Source organism: Ceratotherium simum, chromosome 39, assembly GCF_057802395.1.
Source record: "Ceratotherium simum simum isolate JZ-2026a chromosome 39, ASM5780239v1, whole genome shotgun sequence".
NCBI classification, from domain to species: Eukaryota; Metazoa; Chordata; class Mammalia; order Perissodactyla; family Rhinocerotidae; genus Ceratotherium; species Ceratotherium simum.
Window position 1 is genome coordinate 1,922,637 of NC_141938.1, and position 22,699 is coordinate 1,945,335.

Genomic DNA, 22,699 nt, shown 5'->3' on the forward strand with positions numbered 1-22,699 from the left:
CACCTCCCCTTGCCCTGTTCAGCTCCTGCTCATCCAACCAGGGAGTTTATACTCAGGTTCTAGAACTTTCAGTGTGTCTCTGTTATCTTGGTTTCTTGCTTGCTTAGCCCCCTGGGAATCAGCTGTAGCAGCAAATTAACACAGAGCTCTGAAGCGCCTCGAGCTTGAGGACACTTCCTTTTGCTCACCTAAGCGGGATCCTGGGGCAGTTGCAGATATCCTGCCCCTGCTGTAAATCTTTCTTCATCGTTGTGAGAGCCTCAGTCAGGGTCAGCGAAGACCCCGGCCAAGAGCCTGGCCGAGGCTCCGTGGTGTTCCCGCTGCGCTGGGTGTTGTCATGTTGATGGAGCTCCTGGGACCGCCGCCAGCAGCCTCTAGGATTAAATCAATAGAGTTTGCAAAAGTAAAAGCTTCTTTTGGAGGCACAGAGTATCTTGGTTTATTTTTTAATGATCAAGCTTCAAGGAGAATCTTCACAGATGGCAAGGCCAGCAGAGGAAAAGGCCAGGCAGACCCAAATGTTTGGGGAAGTGCACAAGGAGAAAGCAAAGAAGGCTACCTCAGGGGCTCGGGGCTTTCCGGAAAACTCTGTGTGACTTGGGGTGCCAGTGCCACAGTTGGGAGAGTTGGAAGAGAAGGCGGAAGGTGCAGAAAGGATTGCCACTGAGATGCCAAGGGAAATGAAGCAAAGGGGGACTCATTCGCTCGTTTACAAACATTTATTGGAGTCCCGCTGTGTGCCCGGCCGTGGGATGGGTGCTGAGGATGTAATGGGGAGCAAATCCTATGACAAGTGCTCTTAGAAGGGGAGAAGACACAGGAGAAGGTCGTGTGAAGAAGGGGCAGAGATTGGAGTGATGCAGCCGCGAGAGCCCCCAGAAGCTGGAAGAGGCAAGAAAGAATCCTCCCCTAGAGCCTTTGGAGGGACCTCAGTCCTGCCGACACCTTGACTGTGGGTTTCTGGCTTGTATAACCGTGAGAGAATAAATTTCTGTTGTTTCAAGCCATCAGTTTGTGGTAATTCGTTATGGCAGCCCTAGAAAACTAATAGACACTCCTGTGAAGTCTGAGATACCTCTGAGAAGGCACAAAAGGGCACAGCCATTGCCAGAACCTCATCCTCCAACAAGGAGGAAGAAATACCCCAACTCCTCCTTCCTCCCTCCAGTCTCCTGCTGGGGCTTCCCGCTGGCCACACCACCCAGAAGGCAGGAGACGAGGGAGGTGGAGGGATGAGTCCACGAGAGTCGGCCTGCCTCCCCCAGGACACCGAGCAGAGTGATGGGTGGATATTTCAGGGGAAAGGAAGCAGGAAAATGACAAAGTACATTACAATGTGTGAGCCCCCCAGGAAAGTGGATGTAGATAGAGAAGAGAAGATTACCTAGGATCGAGCCCTGGGGAAGACCAACATTTAGAGATTGAGTAGAAAAGGAGGAATGGAAAGGAGAGACAGAGAAGCAGAGACAAGAAAGAGAGTAGGAGAACACAGCAGGACGGCATGGCCGAGACATCTGAGCACAGAAAAGCGGCCCTGGGATCTGGCGGCCTGGAGGGCTTTGGAGATCCTCACTGGAAGAGTTGTGGTTGAGTGGTGGAGCTAGAAGGCAGTCTGGGGACAGTAGAAGAATTCACGGTGAGGAAGGGGAGGCAACACGTGTTGTCAACTCCTTCTTTGTGAAGGGGAGTGCAGAAATGGGTTGGTGGCTGGAGGGAAATTTGGAATCAAGGGTGGGGTTTCTAATGATGGGAGAATATTTATTTCTCTAAATTAGGTCATTCCCAGCAGTGTACCAATATCTGCTGGTGTCTTCTCCCATCTAGGATGCTAGAATTCTTGAAAGCCATTTGAAGTTCAGGCCCGTGAACTTAATGTTATCAGCCTGGGTTGACTCATTCAGGAATATTCCTCTGCACAGGCATGGCGATGCCAGCCCGTTGGGTTCATCCAGGGATGGGCTTTTTCCAGGAGTGAGAGAGACAAGGGAGGGGTATATATCCAGCCTTTGTAAGGTTGACAGGGAAGGAGGTGAGGCAGGAGAGCGTGCTGAGAAATGGTGGGGTCAGTGGGTTGCAGGGATTCACAGGATGATGTTGGTTGCATGTAAGGGAGCTAGTGAGCTGGGAGGAGGAGAGGGGTGGTTAAAGAGAAGGATGCTGGAAAAGGGTGTTTTGGAGGTGGCTGGTGTCACGGCTGGAGTGGCTTGCAGTTGACACTGGTCACTGATGAGGAGGTGGGGTGTCTTGCAGTGATCGGGGAGGGAAGGGACCAGCATGGACAATGGTCTCTCCACATGGGAATTGACGGTCACGGGAAGTAACAGCCTCCATCAGAGTCTTCCTCCAGCCTTTGCTTTCCTGGGGCCTCGGCGTCTTGGCTGCCAGGACTGCCTTTGCCCTTGGACTTCCCACTGGCCCCACTGGCACTGGGAGGGACCTTGGTGGCCTTGTTGGGTTTGGGGGGAGCTTCTTGGTCTTGCCGCCTGTCTTAGGGGACTTCTTGGCTGTACCTGGTTTAGAGGGAGCCTTCTTCCCTTCACCTGGCTTCTTGGCTGTCTTTCTCACCTCACCTGGGTTGGGAGGGTCCTTCCCTGTCTTGCTTGGTTTCTTGGAGTCCTGCTCCTTGACCTCACTGGGCTTCCTCCAGGCCATCATGGCGGGCGTCTACCTGGGCTGGGTTTTCCTTTTGTTCTTGGGAACTAATTTGAAGCTGCCAGTGGCCTTCCTGGCCTTGGATAAATTTCGGGGGAATTTCCAGGTTGAGTTTAAGCCAAGGGGTAGACGGAGCGTATAGAGAAGATGCCCAGGAAATGGAGGATTTCACTGACCAGCAGACGGGGTGACCGTACGAGAGAGGAGAAGGCCTTTCTCTTGGTAGAGTGGACATACTAGGGAAAGCGGTTGTAAATTAGACCAGGAGACAGAGACCTCACACCGTTCAGAGGGCCCCGGGGGGCTTTATTGTCCCAAAAGAGAGAGAGAGAGAGGTCTTCAATTCTCATTTGGAGTCTCAGACCCCAAGAATTTAAAACTGACCAACAGCTCTGCTTGAAACTTGTTTCAGTGTTGTTTATTTCATTTCTCTTTTCATCAGGGAAATTTATTTTGTTTGTGTGGTGTGTGCGTATGTGTGTTTGTGTGTGTGTGTAGTTTTCCATGAGTCATGTTAATTTTTCCATGTTTAAACTTTGGTACAGGGCAATTTATACATTTACATTGTGGATTTAATTTCAGAAGGAACACACACACAGTCTCATCTCACTGTTTAAAAACTGTGAAACAGAGCCCTGTGAATCTCCAGGGTTGATTTGGCGGTACCTATGATGAGGGCAGACGTGCACCCCCTCTGACCCAGCAGTTCCACATCTTGGAGTTTATCCTGCAGAAAAAATCCTCACAGGTACAAAGGGTATGTGGTCAGGTTGTTCATCGCAGCTTTGCTTATAATAGACAAACTGGAAGCCTTCAGGGGAATATTGAATAAATGATGATGCTTCCATTCACACAAATACTGCACAGTCTATAGAGAAACGTGTCCAGTGTGGTGAGGGGCGTAGCAGATTATAGAACATTATGTATCATGATCCCTGTTTTGTAAAGGGAAAACGCGATTTTGTCTGGTTGTTTTCATTCATCCAGTAGTATTTATTGAGTCCCTGCTGTGTGTTAGACGTTGTTCTGTTTGCTGGGGACACAGCTGAGAACAAGTCAGACAAATCCTTGCCCTAGTGGGGCTGCCAGTCCCTCGAGGGAGACCAACATAAATAAGATAAACACATAAAATACATAGTTTTTTTGATGTGAAAAGTTGCTAAAAACGAACAAACAAAAAACAGAGAAGAGAGATGATGTTGGCAGGGTTGAGATTTTAGATCTGGTAGCCAGGGAAGGCCTCACTGGGAAGATAATGCTTTAGTTCAACCTGAAGGAGGTGAGGAGTGGTCCCCACTCGTATCTAGGGGAAGAGGAGAAGAGAGAGCAGCCAGTGCAAAGAATGTGTGTAGGGAGAAATCTGAAAGATAAGCACCTAAGTGCTAGCATTGGTTATCTTTGGGAAGTGGGGTGGTGTAAGGACTTTTCACTTTTTAAATGGTGCATTGTAAATTTTAAAAACTAAAAGAAAAAAATACAGTAAGCGCATATTCCTATTACAACCAAAAACATTTGTTATTTTTTAAAAAGGGATCTTGAGGGCTGTCCGGGGGCTGTTTCTCTCTGGTTCAGGGCTCAGAGGAAGAGTCAGTGAGTAAAGGCCTACGAGGGAATTCTGAGAATCAGGGGGAAAAAAGAGATGGGAAAGCAACAGGGATTTTTTAAAAGTTGAGGTGAGATTCACATAACATAATTAACCATTTTAAAGTGAACCATTTAGTGGCATTTAGTACATTCACAAGGTTGTACAACCACCACCTCTATCTAGTTCTAGAACATTTTCATCACCCCAGAAGGAACTCCTTTCCCATTAAGCATTTCCTGCCTTCTTCCAGCTCCTGGAAAACACGAATCTGCCCTCTGTCTCTGTGGACTCACCTAGACAGACAAAAGGTTAAAACAGCCCAAAAGTCCATCAGTGGGTGAACAGATAAACAAATTGTGGTATATCCATGTGATGGAATATTATTCAGCCATGAAAAGGAATGAAGTATGGACATATGCTACAATGTGGATGGACCTCAGAAACATTATGCTGAGTGAAAGAAGCCAGACACAGAAAGTCATACACAGTATGATCCCGTTTATTTGAAATACCTGATGGAGATTTTTGCAACATTTATTTTGAGGCTGATATTCAGGAAGTGGACCACACACATTCACTGCATTCTGTTCCTGGAAACAGTTCAGATTCGAGAGAAGACCTAATCAGCCACAATGAGGGCAGATGTTGATGCCCTCCGTAGGGAAGGGAAGGGACTGAGACTCGTATGGGTGAAAAAAAATAGGAAAAGTTAGTAATACTAGCAGCAGCAATTGTAATAAAAATAATGAAATAAACATAGATTGCATGATTACAGTGAGATGAACCCCACTTTATTCTTTCATAAGCATATTACGTTTTTAAATCATCCCAGGAACCAGACTCAACAGTAACAAAACATTACATTTATTGAGTACGTACTGTGTGCCCTGTTCTGAGTGTATTGTGTGTATCGCTCATTCCATTCTCACACGGCACTGTGACGTAGGTGCTACTTTTTGCATTTTATGTGTGAGGAAACTGAGGCTTGGAGAACAAAACTCTTTTGCCCAAGGTCAAAACCATGTCTGACCCCCAAGCCCTTTCAACTACTCTGCTCTACGATTTCTCATGCAGGTATGTCCAGTTTTCGGAGCAGAAGCATGACCTAGCTGCCCAGGGTAGACTTCTCTTTTCAGAACCAGAGTGCTGAAAACTTGGATCATGTTAAAAAACAAATGACACATCAAACCTATTTGGTGTTGGGTTTTTAACTTTCTCTTCATTTAGTTTTCCTGCTGACATAATGAATCTTTTTTTTTTGCCTCTCTTCTGCATGTGAAATGTCGGTCTTAAGAAATGTCTCAGAGAGTGTTAATGCTTGACACGGTGTGCTCGCCTGCCCAGGCTGGCCCTGTCTGCGTGGACGTCAAGTGAAACTTGTGCCTCTTGCCCCTGGCCGTGGTGCTGAAAACATCGGCCGCACCAGAGTCCACCTTGTTAGCGCACCCTTGCCATGGTGTCTCAAGCTGATCAACGGGCAGAGAGCCCTTTTCTAGGCTTGACCTTTGGTGTTGGTACTGTGTGTTGGAGAGTTCGAAGCCTATGTCTGAGAACTGGAGACTCTTGGGATCATTGGAAGTTGAAATATTCATTAATATGACGCACTTGGGATGGGCTTATGAGGGTGAGGAGTAGCATGCCGTGGTTGATCGTTCCTACATTAAGTTGTGACAGTTGGTTGGGACTCAGATGAGGTCTAATCCACTTGGTCTCTTCCATATGGCTAAGGCCCCAGGTGTAGGGCAATTTTTAAATAAAGGCAAAACCATCCACCTTCTAATAAAGATAAGATTCTGAGTGGCCTGTGGAGACCACCAGCTTAAAAGCACGGATCTTGGGGTGAGCCCTAGCTCTTCCATGCCTCCTGTATGAACTGAAGCAATTTGCTTAACCTCTTTAAGCTTTCACTTCTTTATCTGGAAAATGGGGCTTGCAACAGAACCCACCTTGTAGAATTGTTGCAAGGAATTAACTGAAACTTAGCATGGTGTCTGCCCAGCGAAGCACTCGACACACGGCAGCAGTAATCGTGGTTGCTGTGCCTGCTAATGGCCCCATAATCGTTGATCCTATTGCCAAGTTAAATTGTGGCCTTTGTTTAGCAGAGCGGGGCATATGTCCTACACCCATATGTCTAGGGCCCTGGTACCCCCTACTCTTTTCCTGGTAATTGTGACGAGCGTGGAACTGACATGAAAATAAGTTCTGTTTGGCTCACCTGCTTGGTTGACTCACTGAAGTATCTGTTTCCTCAGAACACACCCATCAGGCAGCCTCCACAGTAGAGACAAGGGCTTGATGAGTTAACAAAGGTGATTTGATTTTCACAATAACCACGGGAGGTTGGGAATTAGATGGGGATGGGGGGCCCCACAAAGACAAGGATGAATTACTCAGACGTTCTGCAAGGTCTTGCTAAGGGGCTGGAACCATCAGCCACGCCCACTTTGCAAATTGATTTTCCCTGATGTTCTGGATCCCAAGAGCAGCTCCTGTCAGCTGGTGCAGCCCTTCCTCCCCACGGAGAATCGCCTGGTTGTTTCCAGTGTCGCACACAGCCCCTCTCTGGGGCCCCTGTGGGTCCTGATCAATCTAATTGTGGGGGGAGCTCTGTGCACCTGCACTTGCCTGCAGGGCTGCTTGCTGTCCTGACTTCCACGAGCCGCTGCAGGAGCCAGCTTTTCCTCCCATCAGGGAGGCTTCTCTCCTTTCATCTCTTCCCCCCCGCCCTGCCCTCGGCCTCTTCGGCTGGCTGATTATTCTGGATCCCGCTGACACAGGTGCTTTCTCCCGAACCAGTCAGGGAGCAGGAAGGCTCAGCTCAGCTATCAGAGGCATTGCTCACCGCAGCTGTGAGTTAGAACCCAGGCTTTCTAAATCAGGAGGCTCAGGCACGACTCGGTGTTGGGCTGAGAAAAACGCGCCTTCCCCTGCCTGGACTACCTTCAGCTTCTGCCCGGGGCAAGGCAGGGCCTCCCGTGTGGAGAGCTCATGCCCCTTCTTTGTGTCTGTGCACCAGCCACCTCCTCGCATATTTCAAGGAGCTGGATTACATCCTTAACATGCCCATGGAGACATGGCATGAGGTGACGTGGGGGGAGAGAGACAGAAAGCAGGAGCCACCCACCCATCCTTCCTTGCAGAGGTGTTTATTGAGCACCTACTGTATAACAGACGCTCTCCTCAGGTGCTCAGTACGAAGCAGTGAACCAAGTAGAAAAAAATCCCTGCTTTTATAGAGCTTACATTACAGTCTAGTAGGGAAGACAGGAAACAAGGGAAAGAAGGAAAACATGGCAGACGTTTGACTGGGGACAAGGCCAAGGAAAAACATTCAGCAGGAAAATGGAGTTAAAGGCCTCGCTGAGGATGTGACCCCTGAGTAAAGATGTAAATGAAGTGAGGGAGAGAACCACGCAGGTCTCTGGGGAAAGAGCATTCCTGGAGAAGAATGGCAGGTGCAAAGGCCCTGGGGCAGGAACACGCCTGGTGTCTTTGGGGAATATGGAAGAGGTTGGCGTGACTGCACCTGAGTGAATGAGGGGGAGAATGGAGGAGATGAGGGCAGGGGGTGATGGGGCAGGGTGTACAGCCTAGTGAAGGAGGGGAGAATGGAGGAGATGAGAGCAGGGGGTGATGGGGCAGGGGGTACAGCTGAGTGAAGGAGGAGAGAATGGAGGAGATGAGGGCAGGGGGTGATGGGGCTGGGGGTACAGCTGAGTGAAGAAGGGGAGAGTGGAGGAGGTAAGGGCAGGGTACAGCTGAGTGGAGGGGAGAGTGGGGAGATGAGGCAGGGGTGATGGGGCAGAGGGTACAGCTGAGTGAAGGAGGGGAGAGTGGAGGAGGTGAGGCAGGGGTGATGGGGCAGGGGGTAGAGCTGAGTGAAGGAGGGAGAGTGGAGGAGGTAAGGGCAGGGGGTACAGCTGAGTGAAGGAGGGGAGAGTGGGGAGATGAGGCAGGGGTGATGGGGCAGAGGGTAGAGCTGAGTGAAGGAGGAGAGTGGAGGAGGTGAGGCAGGGGTGATGGGGCAGGGGGTAGAGCTGAGTGAAGAAGGGGAGAGTGGAGGAGGTGAGGCAGGGGTGATGGGGTAGGGGGTACAGCTGAGTGAAGGAGAGGAGAATGGAGGAGATGAGGGCAGGGGGTGATGGGGCGGAGGGTACAGCTGAGTGAAGGAGGGGAGAGTGGGGGAGGTGAGGGCAGGGGTGATGGGGCAGGGTACAGCTGAGTGAAGGAGGGAGAGTGGGGAGGTGAGGGCAGGGGTGATGGGGCGGGGGTACAGCTGAGTGAAGGAGGGGAGAGTGGGGGAGGTGAAGGCAGGGGTGATGGGGCAGGGGGTATAGCTGAGTGAAGGAGGGAGAGTGGAGGAGGTGAGGCAGGGGTGATGGGGTAGGGGGTACAGCTGAGTGAAGGAGGGGAGAGTGGGGGAGGTGAGGCAGAGGTGATGGGGCAGGGGGTACAGCTGAGTGAAGGAGGGAGAGTGGGGAGATGAGGCAGGGGTGATGGGGCAGGGGGTACAGCTGAGTGAAGGAGGGAGAGTGGAGGAGGTGAGGCAGGAGTGATGGGGTAGGGGGTACAGCTGAGTGAAGGAGGGGAGAGTGGGGAGGTGAGGCAGGGGTGATGGGGCAGAGGGTACAGCTAAGTGAAGGAGGGAGAGTGGGGAGATGAGGCAGGGGTGATGGGGCAGGGGGTACAGCTGAGTGAAGGAGGGAGAGTGGAGGAGGTAAGGGCAGGGGGTAGAGCTGAGTGAAGGAGGAGAGAGTCGGGACGTGAGGCAGGGGTGATGGGGCAGAGGGTACAGCTGAGTGAAGGAGTGGAGAGTGGAGATGAGGGCAGGGGGTACAGCTGAGTGAAGGAGGGCAGAGTGGAGGAGGTGAGGCAGGGGTGATGGGGCAGGGGGTAGAGCTGAGTGAAGGAGGGGAGAGTGGAGGAGGTGAGGCAGGGGTGATGGGGCAGGGGGTACAGCTGAGTAAGGAGGGGAGAGTGGGGGGGGTGAGGCAGGGGTGAGGGCAGGGGGTACAGGGCCTTGCTGGCTGCTGGGAGGCCTTGGGCTTTCCTCTGCGGGAGCCGGGCGCCAGGGGCACACTGAGCGACTCCCCGAGCGTGAGCTGGAATGGTCTTTTCTGCTCGTCTGTCTCATTCCAGCGTTGCTCCTGTTCATGAGGATCTTGGGCGTCTTATCAGCTCCTCCCTGAGTGGGCGTAGTAGATGGTCTGGGCCTCCTGAATTCTCGACTGGGGGTCCGAGCCTGCACGAGAAAGCTTGGAGGGGAAGGGGAGCCCCTCTTCTTTGTGGATGACTGCAGGCCACCGTTACCTGGGCCCTCCCACCCCTGAGTTAGATAAGGCAGCACTTCCCCGACCTCAGTGTCCACGCAGATCCCCCAAAGGTCTTGCTAGAACGCGGGTTCTGACTCAGCAGGTCAGCCCGGGGCCTGAGGCTTTGCATTGCTGATGGCTGCAGCAGTGCTGCTGGTCCTTGGACTGCGGGCTGAGAACAGGGGTGTCAGGTTAGCATGCAGATTCTTGTTTGGGGCATGTCTGTGGACGTTGGCAGGGTCTGTGGGTGCGTGCAGGGCGCCGGGATGACGTTTGGTCACCGGTGTGGCCGTGTCTGACAAGAAATAAGCAGGAGGAGTAAGGTGACTGTGGGTGGCCTCTTTCCATTTGCCCGCGTGCTGGCTGGGGCTTCCTCGCCGTTCCCCGGAGCTCCGGGTCTGAAAGGCAGGCAGCATCGGGCAGTTGAACCCTTGATGATGCGGCCATGAGAGTGCTGCTCGCTGCCAGCCTCCGGGGACTCTCCCTGGAACCTCAGCTAGAATCTATGCAAAGGAAGTCACATCCCAGCTGTCAGGGGCAGGAGGCCAGGGGCCCGGGAGTGACATGGCAGCTTCCAGCCGGAGCCAGCAAGGAGCTGGTCGGCGGGGTGGGGAAGCAGAATCGTCGATTCCCGTCACGGCTTCAGAAGCTGGGTGAGGGAGGCCAGGAAGGGCTGGCGTGCTTCTCTGTGTACAAATGTTGTCTCTTATTTTCCGGGCTGCAGGGTGAGGCAGAGCGGAGTATTTGTGCAACACGGCCCAGCTTTGTTCTCGGTGCTCCTAATGACTGTCGGCTTGGAGGCAGGAAGCCAATCAGGGACGATTGTCACAGGGCCGGCTTTTGTTGGCTCCTCAGATTGCCCCGAGTCTCGAATTTGCTTTTCAGAGTGTGCGTGGAGCGTGGAGCATGCCTCAGCCACTTTCAGCTGGAGGCAGAGGACGAGGCTGGTGACAAAGGCGTGGTTTTTCTGGTTTATTTAGAGTCCCTACTTCCAGGTTATCTGTTTCCCCACCTGGAAAGTGGATATTTGCTCCAGCTCCTCCTTCAGCCTGTAAGATCGCTTGGTTTTATGGAGCTTCCAAAACGCCAAACTTAAAGTTTCCAAGGGAGCAAGCTGGGAGGAGGGCAGTGGTTTAACATGGCAAGTTCACCGAGACTCAACGTTTGGTCCTTCTGCAGGGCAGCGGAATTCAGTGTCCCCGGGGACGCTCGGCCATGTCTGCAGATCGCTTCTGGTCATCCTAGGTTTTGGTTGTCCTAACTGGAGAGGAGAGGATGCTCCTGGCATCTGGTGGGTAGAGGCCAGGGATGCCCCCCACCGTCCCACAATGCACAGGACGCCCCACACACAGAATGATCCGACCCCAGTGTTGGTAGTGCTGAGGCTGGGAAACCCTGCTCCAGAGTGCACAAGACCCTGTGGCTTCCTCCCCCAGCACCCATTTCTCCACACCGAGACCGCCTTCTCAGATTGCCAGCTGTTTCCCACGGCTTTTGGACCAGAGATGCGTCTGTGGGTCTGGCAGGGGGACAGGGAACATTCCCATTCACCGACTGACTAGCAGATCAGACCCTCATACGAAGTGAGCAGGATAGACCCTCCCCAAGGGCAGACCCTCCAATGGGACACTCCAGCGACCTCTTCCCCGGGAGGAGAATTCCCAGGATGCAGGAAGGAGTTTGTGCCTGGAGAGAGAGGGGATTCTGCGTCTGGACATGGGCACGTGGACTACCCCCTCCCTCCCTCAGGTGTGGAAGGGCAGCTTCTCAGAGGCCTGCCCTGGCTGCCATATTATGTTTTTATTGAGGTGAAATTCACGTACCAGTAGTAATCATTTTTTAGTGACTAATTCAGTGGCATTTAGTACAGTCACAATGTCGTGCACCTATCGCCTCTATCTTGTTCCAAAACATTAAGCAGTGACTTCTGATTCCCCACTCCTTCAGCCCCTGGCAACCGCCAATCTGCTCTCTGCCTCTATGGGTTTGTTTATTCTTGACATTTCATATAAATGGAATCATACAAGATGTGGTCTGTTGTGCCTGGCTTCTTTCACTCAGCGTGATGTTTTCAGAGTTCATCCACGTTGTAGCATGAATCAGTGCTTCATTTTTTATGGCTAAGTAATATTCCACACAATGGATATACCACATTTTGTTTAACCATTCATTCATTGATGGACATTTGGGTTGTTTCCACCTTTTGGCTGTTGTGAATAATGCTGCTATGAACATGCGCATACAAGAATTTGTTTGAGTACATGTTTTCCATTTCTTTTGGGTATGTACCTAGGAGTGGAATTGCTGGATCATATGGTAATTCTATGTTTAACTTTTTATGGAACCACCAACTGTCTTCCACACTGGCTACACCACTTTACATTCCCACCAGCAGTGCACAAGGGTTTCAATTTCTCACATCCCTGCTAATACTTATTGTTTTCTTTTTTTTTTTTAATTCTGGCTATCCTAGTGGGTATCTCATTGTGGTTGTTTTTGTTTGTTTGTTTGTCTGCAGGGAAAGATTCACCCTGAGCTGACATTTATTGCCAATCTTCCTCTCTCTCTTTTTTTTTTCTTCCCAAAGCTCCAGTACATAGTTGTATATCCTAGTTATAAGTCCTTCTAGTTCTCCTGTGTGAGCCACCACCACAGCATGGCTACTGACAGACAAGTGGTGTGGTTCTGTGCCTGGGAACTGAACCTGGGCCACCGAGGCAGAGTGTGCCGAACTTTAACCCCTAGGCCATCAGGGCTGGCTCTCATTGTGGTTTTGATTTGCATTTCCCTCATGGGTAGTGATGTTGAGCATCTTTTCATGTGCATAACAGCTATTTGAATATCTTCTTTGGGAGAAATGTCTAGTCAAACCCTTGACTCATTTTTTAGTTGGGTTGTTTGTCTGTGTTGTTGAGTTGTAAGTGTTCTTTATATATTCTGGATACTAGACCCTTACCAGATATGATTTGCAAATATTTTCTCCCATTCTGTTGGTTTTCTTTTCGCTTTCTTGATAATGCCCTTTGATGCACAAAAGTTTTAAATTTTGGCTAAGTCCCACTTATCTAGTTCTTCTTTTGTTGCTCATGCTGTTGGTGTCAGATCTGACCACTGTATTAAAATCGTAACCCACATCCTCCTTTGCTACTTTTTCTCCCCATGGTACTCACTGTCTTCTAGTGGACTATGTTGCTGTGTTGTCTGACTTACTCACTTCTCCTCCACGAGGGCAGAGATTTTTGTCCAGTTTACCCTCAGCTGTGTCCCGAGTGCCCAGAACAGAGCCTGGCACGCAGTAGGTGCTGAATTAATATTTATCCAATGAATGTTGGAGGTGAGATGGAGGAAGAATATCTACATTTTCCTTAAAAAGTTATCTGCTGGGTTTTTAGGGCAGTGAAACTACTCTGTAGCCCACTGTAGTGGTGGATACACGTCATTGTCCATTTGCTCAAACCCATGGAACGTGCAACGCCAAGTGTGAGCTCTGAGATAAACTGTGGACTCTGAGTGATAAAGATGTGTCTATGTGGGTTCATCAATTGTGACAAATGTGCCACTCTGGCGGGGATGTTGATAATGGGGGGGGCTGTGCGTGTGTGGGGGCAGGGGATATATGGGAAATCTCTGTACCTTCTGCTCAATTTTGCTGTGAACTTAAAACTGCTCTAATTTTTTTTAATACAAAAAAAGGAAAATGTTCTGTTTTAATAATTGGTAGCTCTTTCAATTAAAAGAGTCAGAAACAAAAAGTCATCTGCCCCAGGTTTGGGGTCTGAAGGGATTCACTCCAGACAAGATAACTGATGGGGGCTGGAGGGATCCGAAGTGGGGAGAGTGTTAGGCAGGGGACGGTTGGAAGGCACGAGATAGTTTCAGCCTAGGCCAGTGGCGGGGGGGCGGGGGGGTGGCGTGCACACTGTAAACATCCCTTCTCACTTACCTTACACAAGCTGGAAAGATTTTCCTTGACTCCCGGATACTCCCTTTGAATACATGATTTTAGCCACCATCATAGCCAACTGCATCGTCCTGGCCCTGGAGCAGCACCTCCCCGATGACGACAAGACCCCGATGTCTGAGCGACTGGTGAGTCACGACTCTGCTGGGGGCTCGCCTTTACCACGGTAGCAAATTGATGCGGTGGGGGGAGCAGAGGGCAGAGTGGGCTCTCGGTCTAGCAGCCAAGAGCCGGGTCACGGGCCCCCTCCTGGGAGCACACATTCCACGAACACCGATAATGTGGGGAGAGAGACACCCTCACTGTCCACAGCCCCTCCTCGCCCCCCAGCAGACCTGCTGTCAACCTGGAGAGGGATGGGCGACATGGTCACCTTGTCTGTGAGAATGTCATATTCAAAACAAAATTCTTGGGAAAAATTTGACCGTTCACAAAAATACAGAGAACAGTACAATGAAACCCTCCTGACCCGTGAGCTCATCACCCGCGTTCGCTGCCTCTGTCCTTTCTTGTTTCCTTGGTTTGTCTTTCTGGGCCAAAGTATTTTCAGGCAAACCCCAGACGACATGTCAGTTTGCTGCCATATACCTACGTCTGCATGGCTAAAAAGACGGGCGTTTTATTCCACCACCACAGTGACGATTAACATTGCTTCCTGGCAATCATCTAAGACCCAGTCATAATCATATTTCTGTGGTTGTCTCAGAAATGGCATTTTACAGTGGTTTGTTCAAACTGAGATTCGAAGATGGTCTAGATTTTGTTATGTCACTTCAGACTTTTAGTCTGCAGCAGTCTTTTTCCTCCCGCCATTACTGCAGAAACCAGTCCAGCTGCCCTAAGGAATGCCCCACGTCCTGACTGTGGCCTGCTTGCTTGCTTGCGAGGTCATTTATCTTGTTCTTCCGTCCCCCACGTTTCTCATGCATGGAGGTCAGCTCTGGAGGACATTCAAAATCCAGTTGATACTTTGGTGCAAGTCCGCAGAGCGGTAAACTAGCCCTGAGACCCTTCTTGATCCCCCAGTCATCCCCCAGCCCGCTGGTTTCTCTCCTGGCCCTCTGACAGTGCAGTGGAGGAGACTTCTCTGTCACCTCTTCAGAGCCACCTGTAATAGCGCAAGTGTAGGGAGAGATATGTTAGAATCCACTCATTCCTAATCCACAAAGTATTGATGCTCTCAAGACTTTTAAATGTTAATAGTCATGTCTTATGATGTATATTCTAAGAAATATAACTAGCCTAGCAGACTAGAATTTCAAGGCTTTTTTGTTTTTGCTTAAGATGAAGCTACGTAAAAAGAGCCAGTTTCAAGAACAGTAAGCTGATATGGAAAAAATCACGAAGGCAGAATGAAAATGATCGAAGCTTGAAAAACGTTCCCATAACAGATGGGAAAACACCCATGTAGGGGCTCTGGTGGAGGAGAGCTTATGGCTTAATTTCAAATACTATAGACTATCAGCTGGAAGCCAGAACTGGTGGGAGGTGCGGTGAGGGCCTGGGGGCCAGGGCACTGGCCGTTTGCCAGCCAGTACACAAGTATTGTTCCAATATTTAGCCACCTGAACAGCTGTGCTGGTGCCCCACCAGCTGAGAACCATCGCGAGTGTCAGGTTTGGGGTGAGGTTGGTGCAAAGACCTTGAGTGGCGTGTGTGACAAGTAAACATGCTAAACCAGTGCTTTCCCGTAGAACTTTCTGCAGTGATAGAAATGTCCTACGTCTGCACTGTCCAGTATGGTAGCCACTGGAAAAGTGGCTAGTGTGACTGCAGGACTGAATCTTCCATTTCATTTCATTTAAATTCATTTAAATTAAATAGCCACGTGTGACCAGAGGCTGCCGTACTGGACAGCTCAGGTCCAAACAAACAGTTCTCCTTGGCCAAGTGGTATGTGAGGTTGGTCAAAAGGGAAGAAGGAGGGCGTCTTCGCCATGCTTCTGTCTCTCTTGCCTTCAGACAAGAAAATTCTAGGCAGGATGTGGCGGGGGGCAGTGAGTGCTGGAGGATCAGGAGAGGGGAGGGGAGGTGGAGACAGATCTCCAGGTGGGCTGGTTCCTCATCACGCCCCCCTCTGCCCAGCCAAAGACACTGACCTTACCTTCTCTCCCTTCCAGGATGACACAGAACCATACTTCATTGGAATTTTTTGTTTCGAGGCTGGAATTAAGATCATCGCCCTTGGGTTTGCCTTCCACAAAGGCTCTTACTTGAGGAACGGTTGGAACGTGATGGACTTCGTGGTGGTGCTAACAGGGTAAGTGGCGTGTGCTATGTTTCTTAGAATTATCTTGAATGACGAGGACTTTGGAAACGTAACAGTTGGTGTGGTCTAGGCTGGGCTCGGGAAGGCCGAGCACCCGTGTTCTGCTTCAACATGCATCTGCCTTCTTCCCTCCCTTCATATCTCGGCTGCATATTACAGCAGAAGCGTTCTGTTACAATTAGAATAATAGCTTATTAGAGTTGACTGCTTCCAAAGTGCTTTATGTGCATTCTCTCATTTAATCCTCGTGACAACCCAATGAATTAGGAAATATTAATATTCCCGGGTGACCGCTGAGGATTCTGAAGCACGGAGATGAGCTTGCCTGAGATCACCCAGCTGGTGGAGCTGGGATTTGAACCTCAGATTATGTGATTATGTGAAGTTTTTAACTATTGTCCATGTCTGGTCCTTTTGCCTCACTCAGGGATGCCTTTATTTCACGTTGGCCTTTATTTCAAGTCGATAAATGTTTGTGGAGGACTTCTGGGTTAAATGGTTTGTGGTAGGACTGTGGAGACAATCAACCTAGGTAAGGTACAGTCACTGCCTTTGAGGAGCTTTTAGGTCTATATGTAATGAACCACAGTTGAGAGGTGGATGTGTATATACTTTCCATCAAGAACTCTGTATAAGGTAACGCTAGCGGCTATAACAAAAAATCCAAAACCAGATAATGACTTAAAACAACAGAAGTTTATTTTTCACTCATTGAAAGCCCAGAACAGTTGTTCCTCGTTGGCAGGCTTCTCTCCTCCAAACAGTGATTGACAGGCCTGGACCCTTGCTACATTGTGGCTCCTCACTGTTGACCCACAGCTTCCAGGAACTCTATGCTTGTCTGCGTTAGACCCCAGAAGAGAAACGAACGTGGAAGGTGATGCGTGGGAGGCTGTGTGGGCCTGGCTGGGACCTGGCACATACCTCTTCCACTCTATTCCTTGGGCTAGAATTCAGTCACATGAGCACGTATCACTGCAAGGGAAGCTGGGAAATGTCAGACTGTGCTTAGAAGGAAAGGGATTTGGGTTTGGTAAATAGCCAGCAAATCTCTGTCAAAGACCCCAAAGCCTTTTGTTAGATCCCACTATGGACATAACTATTTTGTGTTGATTTCAGGCTCCCTTGCCCACCCACTCTTCTCCCCTAAGCCAAGCCTAGCTCTTCTCTTCCAAGACTTCTTTGGGAGGCCTTCCTCATAGTTCTCCTCTAGGAGGTCACAGCTCTTCTCTGTGGGGTCACAGGTCTCTCTGGGGTCACAAGTCTCATCTGTGAGGTCACAGGTCTCGTCTGTGAGGTCACAGGTCTCCTCTCTGGGGTTACAGGTCTCTCTGGGGTCACAGTTCTCCTCTCAGGGGTCACAGGTCTCATCTGTGAGGTCACAGGTCTCCTCATGGGGTCACAGTTCTCCTCTCTGGGGTCACAGTTCTCATTCTGGGGTCACAGCTCTCCTCTGTGGGGTCACAGTTCTCCTCATGGGGTCACAGTTCTCTCTGGGGTCACAGTTCTCCTCTGTAGGGTCACAGTACTCCTCATGGGGTCACAGTTCTCCTCTCTGGAGTCACAGTTCTCCTCATGGGGTCACAGGTCTCCTCATGGGGTCACAGGTCTCCTCTCTGGGGTCACAGGTCTCCTCATGGGGTCATAGGTCTCCTCATGGGGTCACAGTTCTCCTCTATGAGGTCACAGTTCTCCTCTGTGGGGTCACAGGTCTGCTCTGTGGGGTCACAGGTCTCCTCTGTGGGGTCACAGGTCTCCTCTGTGGGGTCACAGTTCTCCTCTGTGAGGTCACAGTTCTCCTCTATGGGGTCACAGTTCTCTTCTGGGGGGTCACAATTCTCCTCTATGAGGTCACAGGTCTCCTCTGTGGGGTCACAGTTCTCCTCTCTGGGGTCACAGGTCTCCTCTGTGGTGTCACAGTTCTCCTCATGGGGTCACAGGTCTCCTCATGGGGTCCCAGTTCTCCTCATGGGGTCACAGGTCTCCTCATGGGGTCACAGTGCTCCTTGAGGTTCTATTGCTGCCCCAGGCCCTGTCTCTCTTGGCAGGTGTCGTGGGTCTTAGCACCCATCCTGTGTTGGCTGGGCTCTCACAATTCAGGTTTTGAACACATTTGTTGTGTCAGAGCAAGACTGCTTCCCACAGAAGGAGCTGTGATGTATTGGGCTGTTTCTGTAGAGGCATTCAGATTTGAGTGGTCTGTTGTAAAGACCCTGGGCCAGCTCTAGTGGGCTTGGGTGTTCACTTAGGGACCTCTGTTGGCTGTGTCCACAGTCCTGTGGCTTGGGACCTCAGCAGGTTCCAGAGACATGGCATGGCATTGGGCACTTTTCTTTTAGCTTGCTAGGAAACTCATCTGTGAAACAGCCCAGTAGCTGACTTTGTTGTTGTTGTTAAAAATGTACAATAAAAATATTCAGACATTCAAAAACAAGTAAAGAATAATATAACAAATACTTGTGCCTGCATTCATTCATTCCATAAATATTTATTATGCACTTACTGTGTGCCAGGCTCTGAGACACAGCAGTGAACAGAACAGACAAAATCCTTCCCCTTGGTGGGCATGAAGGTTAAAGGGGCACATATTTGTGGTGACTGACAAATAATAATATACCACTGAAATTTCACAATGTTATAAACTATTATGACACCAATAAAAAAAATCCCTCCCCTTGTGGAACTTATATTCTAATGGTGAAGAAAGACAAAATGAATGAGTGAATGAATGAATGAAATATCTAGTTTGTTAGATGGTGGTGAGAGCTACAGAGAAAAAATAAATCAGGGACGGGATGGGATGTATTATGAGCAGGGGACCTGGGAACCAGGGAAGACTTCATTGGGAAGGTGATATTTGAATGAAAACCTGAGTGAGGTGAGTAAATGAGCCATGAAGATAGCTGGAGGAGGAGAGTGCCAGGTGGCGGGTACAGCAAGTGCAAAGGCCCTGAGTCTGGACTGTGTCTGGCATGTTTGATGAACACTGGAGACCAGAGAGAGCAGAGTGAGTGAGGGAGCGAGTAGAGGAGGTGAGGGCAGGGAGCTGATGGAGCAACCTGCCATCAAAATGAAACCTTTCTAATACAGTGCAAGTCCCTGTGCCCCCTTCTCTGGCCTCATTCCTTTCTCTCCCCCGTCCAGAAGCACTTTCCTGAATGGTGTGTTTGTCATTTGCATTTATGTATTTACACTTTTATTACCTAAACATATAAGAAATATATATGGTACCGTTTTGCATGCTGTAAGTTTCTCTATGAATGTTTTCTTTTACAGCCTGCCCTTTGCACTCAACATGAGCTTAATTTGGTTGACAAGAATAGTCTTCATTCATCCGTTTTCACTGCTGCGTAGTGTTCTGTAGTATGAATATTCTACCATGTATGTATCCATTTGGGTTGTTTCCAGCTTTGAGCTATTTTGAACCAAGCTGTCCCCTCATTTTTTGTGAGTGGATTTCTCTAGGGTTTATGCCCAGGAGTGGAACTGCTGAGCTGTGTGCTGTACGCACCCTCAGCTTTGCGAGATATTGCCAAATTGCTCTGCAAAGTGGTTGTGCCAATTTATGCTCCCTGGGGGCTGACTTTTGCTGGCACGGGCTGGCTTGACCTTGCTGGCAGGAACAAGCCTTAAAAACCCCTGTTTTTATATAAAATGGTTCTTGAAACAGCTAGGGAAGCTCAGATACCATTGAGCATGTGGTTAGTTTCAGTGACTGGTCAGTGAGTTGAAAGGCGGCCATTTGACAGGTCAGTTTGCCACTTGGATCTTTGTATGTGCTCCTTGATTACAGCAAGGCAGTCTTTCTTTCCAGTTTCCTGACATCTGATGAGCCTCTAGAGGAGAAATTCTTCATCTGGGGAAGATAGGTCCTAAGGATGGAACCTCACGGTTGGGATTAGCGGGGTCCATGAACCCTCTGGAGTTGCATGCAAAAATTGTGTGTGTGTGTGTGTGCGTATTTCTCTGATCTGTAGTTTTCATTAGATTCCCAGGGGGTCCTGATCCTAAAGACACGAGGACCCTCTACTGTAGATTCTATTTCTTTCATATCCTCTTCTCCTTTCCTTCTTTATTTTTTCTGCATTCCTTACTCTTGCTTTCCTCACTTTCATTTCTCCAGCAATCAACCATCCTTCCTTATTGTCTGGTGGTTCTATCTCCTTCAAATCAGGCACATCACTCAATTTTACTACTTCAAATTCCAAGGTGCTATCTAGTCTCCTGTTGGTTTATAAGCTAGGAACAGGGAGAGGAGACCAAAAGCCTTGCAAGCACAGCCTTCTGCTCGATGTTAGTGATGAGGAAATGCAGTGAGCTGAATTCCGTGTTCCAGGGGAGAGGACGGGAGAGCATTGATTTGACATTGAGACAAAGATGACTTTAACAAGCACTTTCTGATTAACTCATTGTCTTCTCGCTTTTCTGAGCAAACTGCAGCATTAAAACACCATTCATTTTTCATGGATTACCAAGGTTTTTGCCTTCTTCTTGTGTGATGTTTGGCAGAAAAGATCTTACCCATGGATTTTTGTTTGTTCTGTGTAGCTCAAGGCCTCAGAGAAATTCTAACTTTGTAATTTTATCAAACCCCTTTAAAGCATGGCATTTGAAGGTCGGATCATATAACTGAAAATGTGTAAGAGGAAGATTTCAGAAGCTTGGCTATATTTCTGAGATGACAGAGCTTTCATTGTAATGCTCAACTATATATAGACATCTAAGAGGTCAAATAATACAATTGTGCATGTTAAGAAAAGAGACTGTGGGGCCGGCCCGGTGGCGCGGGCGGTTGGGTGTGCGCACTCCGCTGCGGCGGCCTGGGGTTTGCCAGTTCGGATCCCGGGTACACACTGACGCGCCGCTTGGCAAGCCATGCTGTGGCATTGTCTCGTGTAAAGTGGAGGAAGATGAGCATGGATGTTAGCCCAGGGCCAGTCTTCCTCGGCAAAAATGAGGAGGATTGGCAGATGTTGGCACAGGGCTGACCTTCCTCACAAAAAAAAAAAAAAAGAAAAGAGACTGTGGACATTGCCAGGGTACAGATGAAGGCGGTTGTTTTTGTATTCACGGGCTTAGCACCAAACCTGGCAACTAGTATGTGCTCAGTAAAATAAATGGCTGCTAGGCTGAAAAGCGGTAACACTTCTGATAATCAGAGTGTTCTGGGAAAATTTCTAAGCTGTTTAAGGAGATGGAGACCATTGCATTGAAAGAGATAGTCAAGCAGTCCAGGAGTCTGTGATGTCAGATAAGACGTGGGACGGATGAGCTCTGGATCCTTGCTAACTCTGATATTTTGTGACTCTGTAAAAATGAAGGCTCCTTTTTGGAAGGTCCTATGAACTTCCCCAGGCTTTGGGTAGTTTTGTTGAGGATCAGAAGCAAAGAAAAAACCCAATTACTCGGGGACCAGCAGGGAAGGACATTGGCTTTGGTTTCATAGCATCATTGAATTTTAGGGCTCAGTGGACTCTGACAGGTCCGCCCCTTTATCTTACTCACAAGGAAGTTGACACAGAGAGGCTAAGTAATTTGTCCAGAGTCACACAGAGATGGTGGCAAATCAGGAGTCTTCCAGAGTCAGAAGGTATGTTCATGTCAAGGAGCCTGGAACCCCAGCTTGGTGGTGTAGATGATTAATGCCACCCCTCGGGTTCTGCCTTCAGACTTTGCCTTCTCTTCCTTCCTCCTTCCTCCTTCCCCCAAGTCCCCAGAATGTGGCCCCTTTCCAGAGAAGTAGAAAGGGAGCCTCAGAGAGTAATCCCACTTCCCCCTTTTTTTCCTACATAGTTGAAGAAACTGAGGCCCAGACGGGTCACTATGACTTGACCAGAATCACATCCGGCTCGTGCCGTCTTCCCTTCTTGATTCATTGCACAAACACACACAGTTACTCCTCAGCCTCTCCTCCCTCCTTCACCTCCCATGCAGCTGTGTTGAGTTGCCTGCAAATACAAACAGCATTCCCAACACAAGAACAGGAACAAACTTCAACTAGCATTCTAACTCAGGAGACCAACTCACAGCGCCTATAAATCACCAGCTTCATTTTATTGTAATGTCTCTCTGCATTAATTTCTCCCACAGTGGATCAGTCACGTTGGTACCCAAAGGGTTCCCTGCTGTGACACAGTGCTCTTTATCATCCGGAGAGTTTCGTCGTTGAGAGAGCATCAATCTTTTTATTGTTCAGAGCGTTTGGTTGTCATGATATTTGCTGAATTGTGTTCCACCGGGAACGCCTCACTTCCTAGCAGCAGGAGCTGCCTTCTCCATCTTATAACAACAGTGACAGCAACGATAATGATGTGGCTGCCGTGATTGTTCTTCTCATCACTTATTAATCGCTTGCTGTGTGCCAGCACTATATTAACTATTTTATGTGCATTTTCACCTTTCAGTTTCACAAGCCTTTCTTAGAGATGAATCTGGGCTCAGAGAGGTTAAGCTACTTGCAAGGGTCTACTAGGACACTGCCAAAACTGGGATGACACCAGGCCCAAGTGACGTTCAGACAAAGAGCTATATTCAGCCCAGTATCCTTGTGAACATGATGCCTGTTATTAACAACAGAGGCAGCACTCACAAACTAGAACTTACAAGGCACTTACAACATGCTATGCTATACGTGTATGAGCGCTCAGTTAATCCTTACAACCCTCTGAGTTAAGTACCATTATTATCTCTATTTTACAGATGAGGAAAATGAGGCCCAAAGAGGTTAAATAATTTGCCCAAAGTTGCCCACCTCATCAATGTTAGATCCAGGATTTGAACTTATGCAGATCTGGACCCAGAATCTGTTTTCTTGGGTCCTATACTATTTTTCTAAGTCAAGTTTTCCAGAGAAGTCAGGGGGAATCCTTCCTTCTCTCTTCTACCTTGGGCTCCACTGTGGTAAGAAAAAAATGGGT

At 49.2% G+C, this 22,699-nt stretch overlaps 1 protein-coding gene across 1 annotated transcript in view; it reads left to right on the top strand.

The window, feature by feature from the left end:
* CACNA1A (calcium voltage-gated channel subunit alpha1 A) overlaps positions 1 to 22,699 on the top strand; it is a 218,642-nt gene that overhangs the window by 26,756 nt on the left and 169,187 nt on the right. Inside the window, 2 exon segments of the mRNA XM_087425368.1 lie at positions 13,536 to 13,641; positions 15,634 to 15,773. Coding sequence (XP_087281494.1) covers positions 13,536 to 13,641; positions 15,634 to 15,773 — 246 coding nt within the window.